This window comes from Pelodiscus sinensis, chromosome 4 (assembly GCF_049634645.1).
Source record: "Pelodiscus sinensis isolate JC-2024 chromosome 4, ASM4963464v1, whole genome shotgun sequence".
In the NCBI taxonomy this organism is placed as follows: domain Eukaryota; kingdom Metazoa; phylum Chordata; order Testudines; family Trionychidae; genus Pelodiscus; species Pelodiscus sinensis.
Window position 1 is genome coordinate 28313062 of NC_134714.1, and position 13218 is coordinate 28326279.

At 42.4% G+C, this 13218-nt stretch overlaps 1 protein-coding gene across 6 annotated transcripts in view; it reads left to right on the forward strand.

Moving 5' to 3' along the window:
* Positions 1-13003, forward strand: part of CLMN (calmin) — a 109610-nt gene extending 96607 nt beyond the window's left edge. For 5 of the 6 annotated variants that reach the window (XM_075926637.1, XM_025189920.2, XM_025189922.2 and 2 more), the window contains 4 exons: positions 21-196; positions 1077-1137; positions 4838-4905; positions 6624-6816. In XM_075926637.1, the coding sequence (XP_075782752.1) occupies positions 21-196; positions 1077-1137; positions 4838-4905; positions 6624-6777 (459 nt within the window). In that variant the 3' untranslated portion in view covers positions 6778-6816. Of the gene's footprint in view, positions 1-20; positions 197-1076; positions 1138-4837; positions 4906-6623; positions 6817-8443 lie in introns of those variants that run through there. The other variant, XM_006133696.2, reaches the window with a different exon arrangement.
* Positions 13004-13218: the final 215 nt, after the last annotated feature.

Sequence of the window (13218 nt, forward strand, 5' to 3'; positions counted from 1 at the left end):
CTCTCTTTTTTTAAAAACAGATAGTCTGGCTGGAAGATACGCTGTCAGCAGTGCAGAGACCAAAAATAAGCAGTAAAAAGAAAGAAAAAAAGAAAAATGTGATCCAAGCAGAAAACTTTCAGACTTCAGAAATTGAGACTACGCAGTTACCTGACAAACAAAAACAAGAAATCGTTCATTATCAGGAGTTTTCCAGGTAACTTATTAGCTTTTATAGAATAAAGACTGTTTTTTGCTAATACGTTTCTGAACAAATCTCATTTATCTAATGCATGTTATCCCCACTGGACTTGTCTGTGTTAGAGTCACAAACATGTTGGGGGAGCCAGTAACAATGTGACTCTGTCATTATCACATTATAAAACAACTGAATTTGTCAACACAGACAAAGCCAAACAGATTCCTAAACATGTTTAACACACAACTGTGCTGTATTTATAGTGGAGAGAAAGCCAATGACACTGTGTCCACTGTATTACTTTAATGGTTGATGTCCTATATTCTATCTAAACACGTGTGATTGAAACATTCAGCTAACTTTCAATCCTGTTTCCTTTGAATATTACTTCAGTTACAAGGGAATACATGCTGACAAAAATGGGATTTATGGTCGTTTGGTGCAGATTTTAATCAGAGCTGCAACAAACTCAGTAGAAATCCACTTCTAGAATCCCTTCACTCAGTTTCTCCAAGCTTTCTATGCATTAACCAACATTCTAATACCTTTCATGATAAAATAAATTAAAAAATGAAAACAAAGCACATGGTAATAGTATGTGGCTATATTCTCACTTCAGTCTAATAGGATTTGTGCACCTTCATCACCTATCAAGATATTGCTTTTCAGAAATAATTTAAAAACACTGCTAGTTTTTCGTGTCAGGGCTAAATTTTTTAAAGCAGCCTCTAAAAATGTGCCAGAACATTTTGTATACATAAAACATGGATTTGAATGTGTATTCGAGGCTTTGCATATCCTGAAGATGATTTACACAAAATTACAGGGGAATTGGTTAAAGCCAAAGCCTCTGAAAATTTGGCTCTCCGAACTTATTTTTTTTTTTTTTACTTTTCAGGCTTAGCTACAGTGATTCCAGTGTTTACCTCAAAAATAGGATTCCTAACTCCACTGAAAAGGTTAGTATGTGGAAATATTTAGTCTCTTCCATTAGTTACTTCTAATTATTTCCTAAAATCACAAGCCTCATAAGTGGCAGAATACTATTTTTAAAAAGTAATTATATGTGATTGCTAAAAGTCAACCAAGTATAAACCTGTTGATTTAACAAAAGGCATAGAATTTCTCGTTTAAGCACTAAGACGTTAGGAATAAATAAAAGCTTTAAAAGAAAATGTAGGCAATTTTTAATCAAACCTTGTGTCATTAAGTACAGTAATTCCTCATTTAACACTATAGATATGTTTCAGAAAATGATCGTGTTAAATGAAAACGTGTTATGCGGGGTCAATTTTCCCATTGAAAATAATGGAAAAGGTGGGGGTTGCGTTTCAAGTGGTGGTGTCTGTTTGGACCGGGACACAAGGTTGGGGGAGAAAGGGGACTGGGTTACAGCAGGGAGGGGAGGTGTTTGGCTTTGGGAAAGGGAAGGGAAGGAGAGGATAGGCGGATTGGGTTGGGAGTATGTCCCTGTGACGGATCTGCCGGGACCCGCACTGCGTCCGGCGATGCGGGGGTCACCAGGGAACGGTGTGGGGAGCAGTGAACCTGCCGCCACTTTTCAGGGAGACAGGGGAAGCCCCGTGCAGCCTCCGGTGACGGGCCAGCTGGGGAAACCCAGCCGTTGGCCTGCAAGCAGGGGTGGAGGAGAGGAGGCAAGGCATCCGGCGAGGGGGAGTCAGTAGGAAACAGCGCGGCAAGTGGCGAACCCTCCGCCGCTTTGCAGGGAGGCAGAGGAAGCCCTGTGCAGCCACCAGCAGTGGGCCAGCTGGGGAAATCGTGTTATTCCGGGGACGGTCATGTAATTCAAAAAACGTTACCTAATAAAAAAAATCGTGCTATCGCAAAAATGTGTTAAGTGGGCACGTGTTAAATGAGGAATTACTGTATACCCACCAAGGAATATCTAATCACACAATTATAATTTTGGGACTACACTGTAATTTCAATATTTCTGTAGCAATTAGTGACTCTTCACTTCATTGAGGCTGTCATTCTTTGCATAGTGAGTTTTCTTTAAGTCTTCATTGATGCTTTCTGCTTTCAGTAAATAGCAAGGAACATGATGTTTGCTCTGTATTTTATGTGCCTACCAACACCTCATTTATGGCCCATCCTACAAAATAATGAGCATTTCAAAAGTACCTCATAGGACTGGGCTTATTCCCTCAAACCTACACTTTTTGTTGCATCATGTCATTTCACTAAGGGTATGTCTACACAGCCGTTATTTCAAAATAACTTTACTAGCGTCTACACAGCCAAACCGCTATTTCGAAATTAATTCAAAATAGCAGAGCGCTTATTTCTAATTTGGTAAACCTCATTCCATGAGGAATAACGCCAAATTTGAAATAGCTATTTTGAAATAAGTGCTGTGTAGACACTCATATCAAAACAGGGGGCTCCAGCCTTCCCTGGGTGCCCTGGTGGCCATTCCAGCCTCAACCAAGAACACTCCTCTCCCTCCCCGCTCCCTGGAGCCCTTAAAGGGGTTGACTCTGGCCATAGTGCCTGTGCCAGCTCCAAGCCTGCCAGCCCAGAGCCAGCAGTCACTGCCCCGACCCAGTGGCCCTAAAACATGAGCCGGCAAGCCACTGGCAGCCAGCTCTCCACCGCTCCCCAGGAGCAGTCTGTCAGCTCTCAGGAGCCTGCCAGAGCCCAGAGAAGGTGGGCACCTTCCTGGTCCAGGGTGGAGATCATGGACCTTATTCAGATTTGAGGGGGATGCCCCCAATGTCCATGATCTCCACATTAGATGGAGGAATGCGGTCATCTATGGCAGGATAGCTGCCAGCCTGGCCACCAATGGCCACATGTGAACCTGGGAGCAGGGTTTGCATGAAAATCAAGTTGGTCCGGTGAGACCCCCAATTATGAGCCCTGAGCTTCCCCTCCCCCTTCTTCCCCTTGCTTCCCCTTCCAGCTCCTTCCTCCCAGGTTTCCTCCTCCCCTCTCCCATCCTCTCCCGCCTCCTTTCCCTAGTCTCACCAGAGTTTCATCCCCCCCCCCCAGTTTTGTTAAATAAAGAGAGTTTGTGTTCATGAAAATATTTGTATTTTATTTGACATCAGGAAGGGGGGTTAGGGAGGGGTAAGTGGAAGGACCAGAGGGAGGAATGAAGCACAGGCCCCCAGTGGGGCAGGCCAGGGACGCTCTTAGTGCTCCTCAGGGTGGAAGCTCTCTCGCAGGGCCTCCTGGATACTGACAGCCCCCCCCCCCCCCCCCCCCGATGGACCTCCCGGATGGCAGCCTGCAGAAAGTTCAGCCAGGCTCTGAGCAACCGGGGCTGCTCTGGCTTCATAGTGCCAAGTGCTGTGGTGTCCCGAGTGAGGGCAACCAGAGCATGCAGAGACAAAATGCTTTGCTGTCCCTCATGGAGGCAGGCAAACAAGCAGGGAAAGCTGAGAACTGGCTGCCCGGGAGTATCTCTTTAAACACAGGCCTCAGCCTCAGGCAGCAGCCACACAAAGTAACTCCTGACCTGATGCCCTGCTGGACCTGGTTCCGGACGGCCTTAAATGTGATTCAGCGTCCATTCAGTGTGGACGTGCTATTTCAAAATACCAAAACCCTATGGATATGTCTACGCTACCACCCTAGTTCGAACTAGGGTGGTTAATGCAGTCATACGAACTTGCAAATGAAGCCCGGGATTTGAATTTCCCAGGCTTCATTTGCATGTTGCCGGGCGCCACCATTTTTAAATGTCCGCTAGTGTGGACTCCGTGCCCGCGGCTACACGCGGCATGAACTAGATAGTTTGGACTAGGCTTCCTATTCTGAACTATCTGTACACCTCTTGGAACAAGGTGTACAGATAGTTCGGAATAGGAAGCCTAATCCGAACTATCTAGTTCGTGCCGCGTGTAGCCGCGGGCACGGAGTCCGCACTAGCGGCCATTTAAAAATGGCGGCGCCCGGCAACATGCAAATGAAGCCCGGGAAATTCAAACCCCGGGCTTCATTTGCAAGTTCGTATGACTACATTAACCACCCTAGTTTGAACTAGGGTGGTAGTGTAGACATACCCTATTTCAGAATGCATTTTGGGTGTAGATGTGTTATTTCAAAATAACTTATTTCTAATTAACTATTTCAAAATAAGATATTTTGAAATAACGCTGTAGTGTAGACATACCCTAACAGCTCAGTCCCACACCACTGAAATTAACAGCACAATAGAACAGTTTGTCTTGTTCTCTCAAGAGGTGCTCATTACTTCACCGGGCTAGGTTCTAGGTTGATCTAATGTAGCACAGGAAGGCAATAGGTGATGTTTTAATCACATTACATCATCTTGGACTGGATCTCTGGCTCTCCCAAACACAAGGTGAAATCCTGACCTCCCTAAAGTCAACAGGAATTTTGCCATTGATTTCAGTGGAGGCAAGATGCAATGAAGAAATGTCATTCATAGAGCTCAACTACTCGTAGTGTATGCAAGCAAAGAGAATTTCACCCACTTTGAATAAAAAAATATTGAAAGCAACTATGTCTGTGGCTGTTTGTATTTTACTATTGATACGAGCTAGGTATTGAATGCAAGATCTCATGGTGTACATATCTTCTGTCTTTGTCACTGTCTTTAATGCTTGTTTAAGAGCAATCTGACTAATTTTTTTAACTGTATTTTTGTTTATAAATGTGTAATTTTAGGAACACGTTAGCGATAACAAACAGAAGAACACAGACATGGGTGAAAGCACAAATCTGTTAATTATCAGGTGGGTGGTGTCTTTTTCATGACATCCAAGACTTCTAAAATCTTCTACAGGTGTTCCAAAGGGAGATTCAGAACTATTTTGTGGTGGTTGAGACTGAGGTATCTATTTCAGAAAAAGATAGCCACTGGCATTGAATAGGATTCAGCACAGCTGCTCAGGCCTGACTGTAGTACAACATTGGGTAGGTATAGATCGAAAGTGGCAGATTGTGAGCCTTGGCTAGATCTTCTTTGCACAGAGCTACATTAATTGGGCATCTGAGGATTCCCCCAGGAGCCAACAACATGCCACACTTGGTGGAGGGGACATTCCAGGGCAAAGAAAGAATGGGAGAGGGTGAGATTAGAATGTGATGTGCTCCAATGATTGTGGGCCAGTGGCCCTGACAGACTGTTCCAGTCACTGCATGGCCTTATCTATACTAGACTTTTTTGAAGGAATGTAGCAACTGTGTAGGTAAGGCCTGTACTCATTGATTTGAGTGGAGCCAGGATTTGGGTCATCATTTAGTGGTTACCAGTGTTCCCTCTAAGCTGCACAGCAGTACAGCTGCACAGGTAATTAATCAGCCCTGTCCAGTCAGAGGCTCAGAGCTCCTCTGGTGGTCACGGGAGTTAATTACAGAAAACATGCAAAAAATACTATTGGAAACAACAATAGTGTCCAGTTCCCACATGATTGATAGTGCCTTATCTTCTGAAAACACTATGACTGCTTGCAAAACTCTTTTTTAAAAAGTGTCATGGGCCCAACCTGAGAAAATGGAGTCCCTTTAAGATACATCAAGTTGGATACCCAAAATCAGTAACAATCTCTGGAAATCTTTGCTTTATTTTCAGAGAAAACCCCATATTTGAACATTACCCAATATTCATAGATGTTTACAGTTAAAAATAAAGGGGCAGGATTGTAACTGAAGTAAATTGGCCTAACTCCACTGACTTCAACAAGAGCTGCATTGCTTGATGAGAGCCGAGACTCTGCCAATAGTTGTCTGAGGCTTAACAGAGCTCCTAAGGACTGCTACTGCACAGCCCCCTTGTATGCCTTACAGTTCTGACTCACTGTCTAGATAGCTGGACTGTAAGGCGCTCAAAACAAGCTACAAAATTTGAGCTACACAAATTGTGTATCTTAGTTCAATCTTATTTCAAAATAACTTTTTTTGAAGTTTGGTGCTGTCTACACAGCACATATTTTGAAATAAATCACTATTCTGAAACGTCCCTTACTCCTCCTGGAATTAGGTTTACAGGGACATCAGATTAGCGAGCCAGTTATATTTTGAAATAACAGGTATGCTCAAAAGACACAGAATAGCCATTAGTGTTGATGTAGCCTAAGCGGTTAATTGAACTACTATTCCAATATACTTCAGGGGGTAGCCAAGTTAGTCTGTACAGAAAAAAACAACAAATGGTCTGGTAGCACTTTATAGACTAAGACGACATATAGATGGTATCATGAGCTTTTGTGGGCACAGCCCACTTCTTCGGATCATCTAAAGAAGATTTGGTCATCTGAAGAAGTGGGCTGTGCCCACGAATGCTCATGATATCATCTACATGTTTTCTTAGTCTATAAAGTGCTATCAGACCATTTGTTGTTTTAGTCCAATATAGTTCTGCGTGTCTCTGTCAACAACCTGAGTCAGTCCACTGCACATTTACAGCTGTTTTCCTCTCCCAAACCCACCTCCCTCTCATCTATTTTTGCAGGAAGAAAAAAGACTTGGAGGCACCAGAGAATGCCATTCCACCTCCTGAACCTCCATGTGTAGAGCAACCTGAATTATTTTACTTCATTGTTTTCCTCTGGGTGCTGGTCTACTGCCTGTTACTCCTTCCACATCTTGTTAGCAACAAACTTTGATCTCTGTGAGTGTGGGAATAATAAAAGATAGTGGCTTGATTTTTTTTCATGTGTGCTCCTATAAAGTGGTTCCTTCAGGTGAAGCACAGAGAAATATAGGGCATAATTAAGCTGATAAAAAGATTAGTCTTAACTTCTTTACTGTTGTGCTATTTATAATATCATGGCACATTTTATATTGTGACAATGTGTAGATATGTATATATATTATAATATATGAAAATTGAAAGATTTAATATACACAATTTATGTACATGTGTGCCTTGCTTTATAAAATGCTAAATAAAATTGATTGTTAGTAGAAACACAGATAATATAAATAGAGCTCCCCTCTTCAAAAATGGTTCTTCAAATAGTTCTTCTGGGAGCATTTTTTTTACCTGTGGCCATGTAAGGTTTGGAAGAAGAGTAATGCATGATTTCTGTGTCAAAGCACATGGGCAGGGCTTGAAATGAGCTCTTTTCTGGTTTTCCACTGGAAATACTTTGGTAGAAGAAGCTTAACTTTCCTCCATCATGTGTTTTGTTTTCAGTTGAAAGGACTTTTCAAACACATGGGACCAGATGCTGATCTCAGTTTCACCTGTAGCTTCATTGACTTCAGTGGAATTGCATCAGAATTGCACCAGTGTCACTGAGATGAGAATTTGGCTCATACTGTTGCTGTATCTTGGCAGAGGGATAGCAAATATATCAAGATTTATATTTAATAAAAACCTAAAATGTTACTAAAACAAGACACTCTATTGCACACACTTCTCCCTCTGAGGATAGAATGAGAGAACAAACAGTACATGACAAATGTGTAGTCATGCATTACTGGAAGGCACTCAGAAACTATGGTGATGAGTGAGGAATAAGAATCTGTATACACAGAAAATGTTCCCAGATCAGGAATGAAGCTGAAGGAAGAAGCTAATGCATTTCCACTAGCTGAGCACCAGGAAACATTATTCTGAGCTTTGATTCAGATGAAGTGATGATTATGAAGTTTGTCTTTTCTGCAAGTTTTTATTTGAATTCATATTTATTGCTGTCCTTGCATCTTTGAATACAGGCAGTCCCCGGGTTACGTACAAGATAGGGACTGTAGGTTTGTTCTTAAGTTGAATTTGTATGTAAGTTGGAACTGGTACATATTGCAGGGGAAACTCTGGCCAAACATTTCTCCAGAGCTCAATTTTATTCTCCCACACCTCACTTCCCTCAGTCCTTTATTCTCAAGCTGAGGTGTCTGCTGAGAAAAGCCGCTCCGCGTCTCCCTGGTCTGCTGGGGGGAAGCAGCTAGTGCGGGGTTGCCTCACCCCGTTGGTAAATAGGGATCCGATGTAAGTCGGATCCATGTAACCCGGGGACTGCCTGTACTGTACCCTCAATGTTAGCAAATGTGCTGTGGAAAAAGAGAAAGATAAAGGTAGCTGCTTGCCTGAAGAGATTTAAAGGAAGGAAAGGAAGAACCTGCTATAGAGACTTTGATAGAGGATACTTCAGGAAATGCTGACATTTCTTCTTTTTATACACTACTGACAGAGGCCCCTCTCTAAAATACCTTTCAAGGAGCTCTTGCTATAATAAATGATTAATTAGTCATTCCAAAGCAGATTTTTACAGAAGGAAAACACCACTTTGATTCTCATGATTTATCTACTTCCTTGTCCTTTATCAGTGAGCTTCTGGATCTGCTGCATCAGTGAATTGCACTTACTTCATCATATGAAGACTCCGCGGTTGAAGATACCAACAATAGTAAAAAGCCTAGCGTGTCACCTGCTGAGGTGGAGGTGCAACATAGTAGGATTAAAAGCACTGAGATCACAGAAGGAAGAAATGGCTACTGGTGGAAAAAGTTCCAGAAAAATGTCAGCATCCTATATTTCTTCTGTTCTCTGAAAATTTTGAATACAAATGAAGGAACTCCAATAGCTAGACAAATAGCAAAAATCCTGTCTTGCATTTGGTCTTATTCTTTTGATAAAAAATTTAACTTAGAAATGGGACAGTAAAAGTGTGAAGACAGCAGTGATTTCTACATAGCTTACACTGAGCTTTTAGAATGGGAATAAGGTATTAGCATTGGTTCACCCACTTGGCAGTAGCAATAACTTCTACCCATAATATTTCTGGTGTAGTCGTCTTCCACCTCAGGCACATTTTGACTTCACTGTGCCTTCCTAAAGACATGTAATGTTGCTGGTTCAATTGGACCATCATTCATCACACCTCAAAGTGCCTCAGAAAAAGAGAGGTGTTTCATGAACTTGCACTCAACTTTGTTAGAATAAAAAGTATTTATAATAAGAGACTGTATGTTTGATTCCCTTTCAGCATGCTATTTTTAGAGCTCATCTTAAATACAACCTTTTTGGGGATAGGACTTATATATGTATCTGAATGTTAAGCAATTCATTTGCACGTGATTTGAAGTTGTTAGAGTTGCTATGTGCTGAGTATTTCCTTAGTTGCCTGCTGTATTAAATTATTGTATAGGTTCTCGTTATTACTAAAGCCCTGCACTGATACAAAAATGTGGATCTGCATTTGATCCACATCCGCAAGGCTTAACTCATCATCTGATCTGTAATATACAATTTGGATTTTACTTCCATCTGCATTCGCACAGCATGCTACCTGGAGGGGAGCCCAGATGAGTGAGGAGGGGAAAAGTCATGCAAGGAAGAGGAAGGCAGCATAAAAGCAGGGACTTGAGGGTAAGGGGAAGCAGGGACCTGGCCCAGAGTTCTACAGTTCAATGTTCACCAGACAGGGGACTAGGCAGGGTTGGCACTCAGCCCCTCCTGCAGAGAGATTTAGGATGGAGCTTGTTTGCATCCTTTTAGCTGGATGAAGGGCGGTGGGAGAGATGGGGAGGGGGAGCAGAGCCCTGCACTGGTATCTGCTCCACTATCCATGTATTGCCATGAATATACAGGGCTCCAGTTATTAGCTTGTTATTACCTCTCATTTTGGAGGTGCAATTAGGGTTAGAGTATAGTGCTGCACAGGATGATAATTTAACACTAGGGATGAAGTCCTGGCCCATTTAAGTCAATAAGAATATTGCCATTGATAACACCAAAGCCAAGATTTCACAGTTGGGCTCTTTCCAGCTGTCTGCTATAAGGATCTTACATCAGCCAACATCAGCAGGAGTAGAGAGGGGTCTATGCCATACAATTGAGAAGCAGATTCAGATCTGGACTTCACCCAAGGCTTGAATGGAAGTTGGTCCCCAGGTTTTGGTTCAGGCCTATCTGTAGAAGAGAGATGAAAGAATTGAGAAAAATGCCTGTATAACTGGCACTTCCCTGGTTTCTGGAAAACGCTGGGTGATCATGAATTAAGTGTCACAGCTCTCTCTTTAAAAAGAAAAAAGTACCACAAACCAGACATTGAACAGATCTAACAACTGTACAGTAGCTGATTTTTGTGTTGTCGCACCATTATGGCAGCTGGGCCAAGTTATTCATCATCTGTGTAGTCTCCCTATACAGCCAATCTAATTGTTGGATGCAATTTAACTGTAGTGTAAGTGCAGTTGATTGGTTAAGTTTTCTCTGATATCATAATGAACTAGGACCAGGCCACTAATTGTGGCGGCATCCTGAGCCCTGGGACCTTCAAATAGCCACTAGAGCGCCACATGGCGTACTCTGGACTGCTGGGAGCACAGAGCCAGCCCCTCACATCTTGCCCAGGGACCCACGAGGCTCTTGGCTCCCCTGACTAGACTCTTGGCATGGCATTGATACATGTCTTACTGTAGCTGTATTCTTTGCAAATGTAATTTGTGAAGTCAAAATGACGGAGTACTTAAAATAAGACAGTAAAAAGAGACCATAAATCCCAGTGATGGTTGAACCTGGTGATATCCTGAACAAGAAAACTAGTCATGCTTGCAGCTGTTTTCATCTCTTCGCACTGACTGAGACATTTTAGGTATCAGTGACACACAATGAAAATTCTGGACTCTTTTTCATATGTAGATAAATATTGGGTTGAACTACAGGTTGAATTCTCTAGTCTGGCACTCTCTGATCCAGCAACATCTATGGTCTGGCATGATTTTAGTTAGCTGGATGTCCATTTATCATGGGTGTGGCCAAGTTTCTCGTGATACCATAAAGGTTGTTTACAGCCACCAGTCCTGGCTCTCAGTTTTCCATGCTGTTATTTAGCTCTAATTTACCCCTAAATGGCTTCTAAGAGCCTACTAAGCAGTGGAAATGTTGGTAATGCTGCTAGACAATATCGACCTCCCACGGCTCAGCAAATTCTCTGGTTCAGCACTGGTAAGGCCCCAAGGGTGCCGGACTAGAGACGTTCAACTTGTAGTGCCTTTTCTTGCAGAGGATCTCTTTGAAAAACATAATATGAGAATCACTTCACCCACTTCTGCAATGCAGCCAACTCTGAGGTAGAGCAAGACAGCTTTTAACATGGTAAATTAAGAGCAATAGACTTCACATCTCTGTAACATTTGGTTAATGCTAAAGGGAGCTTCCTTCTGTTCATGACAAATTCTTCAATAGATTATTTTATCCTGCTCTTTCTGGTTCTTGCAATACTCTTGAGCTTCCAAGAGAAATCACTTGGAACTTGGATATATTATCCTCTTTCCCAAATATTCAAAAAGCTGGCATTGTTACAGCAAAGAAACCAAATATCCTCTTCCTCCACCCACCAAAGGAACCTGATTTCACCTAAAGGAGCTCATTAGATGTCTCAGGGAAATAAAGTCATCCATAAAGATCATTATGATTACTCAAACTATGTAACACAGCTTGATGCCAGTAGTGTCTGTGAGAGCCTTCCAAAAAGATCTCTTTTACATGGCCACGAGGACAGCTATATTATTTTCCATTCCAGATCATGCAGATTAAACCTCACATAATCTGCAGCTGTTGTCCTAAACATCATGCAGTTAATAAGAGATTATTCAGATTAAACCTAATGCTACCAAATCTATCTCATGAACAGGAGTGGGGACAGGAGGGGATTATGAGCAGACATTTATCAGGGATGATCTAGATGGTGCTTGGTGCTGCCATGAGGGCAAGGATCTGGACTTGATCTCTCAAGATCCCTTCCATTTCTAGTGTTTTATGATGCTATGTCCCTTTGTATTAAAAGGCTGTGTACAGTCCTCATGGACTGTTGTATTGAGCTGCCTCATTATCCAGCTGTTAAATAAGGGGAGTGAGAGTAAAGAACAAAGGGTGGGTTTTACTGGTGTGATGGACCTCTGATAAACTCCTTAAGGAACTCCTTAGCTAACCTATCAGTACTCCTCTTTCAAGGAAACCTGCACAACAACTGAGACCTTCAATTTATAACTTTGCTGGACACTAAATATCACGGTCTTAATAAAGACACTGGCTTTATGGCTTAGAACAATCTCTAACCTACTAATCCCCCTTTTTGTGCTAAAACTAAAGGGGTGCTAATGGGACAAGTCAGCTTGCATGGTCCTTTGCGCTATGTGCTAACTACTTATGCTAAACTATCTGTTCAGTCTTGCGTTTAGCAGTGACACTCTGAGTACCTTTCCCATACCTGGGGAAGAGCTCTGTGCAGCTCAAAAGCGAACCTCTCTCACCAACAGAAGTTGGTCCAATAAAGGAAATGACCCCCAACGACTTTGTCTCCTCTTAGGGAACATTCAATCTATTGGAATTCTCAGCACAAATTGCACCCGTTTAAGCATTCAAGTCCCATTCACTACAGTGCTATGCATTTAGGGCTCAATCCTGCTCCTATTAAAGAACATGAAAAAACTCCCACTGCTTTCAGTAATGCAGGATCAGGCCCTTCATTCCACATGCAGCATACTGAAAATGGATAAACGCATTTTACTTGCCATCAAACTTTGCGTACACTATTAGTAAGTTGCAGCCTGAGAGCCTGATCCTGAAGTCTTAATCCCCCGCCCCTTATAAGTTATTAAGAGTGTTGCATAAAGAATGCAGGGCTAGCTCAGGATTATCTGATGTTTTAAGAGTTTGTGGGCAATGTCAGCAGCCGTAGGAATGTAGCTTGGCAGAAATGAGATGGGTGATTAGGATTGGGATTCTTCAATTCTGTTCCTAGCTGTGTATCATTGTTCTAGCCATTGAGGCTAATGATTTTAATCTGCAAGAACAATGAGAAGTCCTGTGGCACCTTATAGACTAACAGATGTATTGGAGCATAAGCTTTCGTGGGCGAAGACCCACTTCGTCAGGTGCATGTGACATGGATCTAACGAAGTGGGTCTTTGCCCACGAAAGCTTATGCTCCAATAAAGCTGTTAGGCTGTGTCTACACTGCACCCCTTTTCCAGAAAAGGGATGCAGATTAGACAAGTCGGAATTGCAAATGCCGCGGGGGATTTAAATATCCCCCGCGGCATTTGAATGAACATGGCTGCCGCTTTTTTCCAGCTCAAGGCTTTGCCGGAGAAAA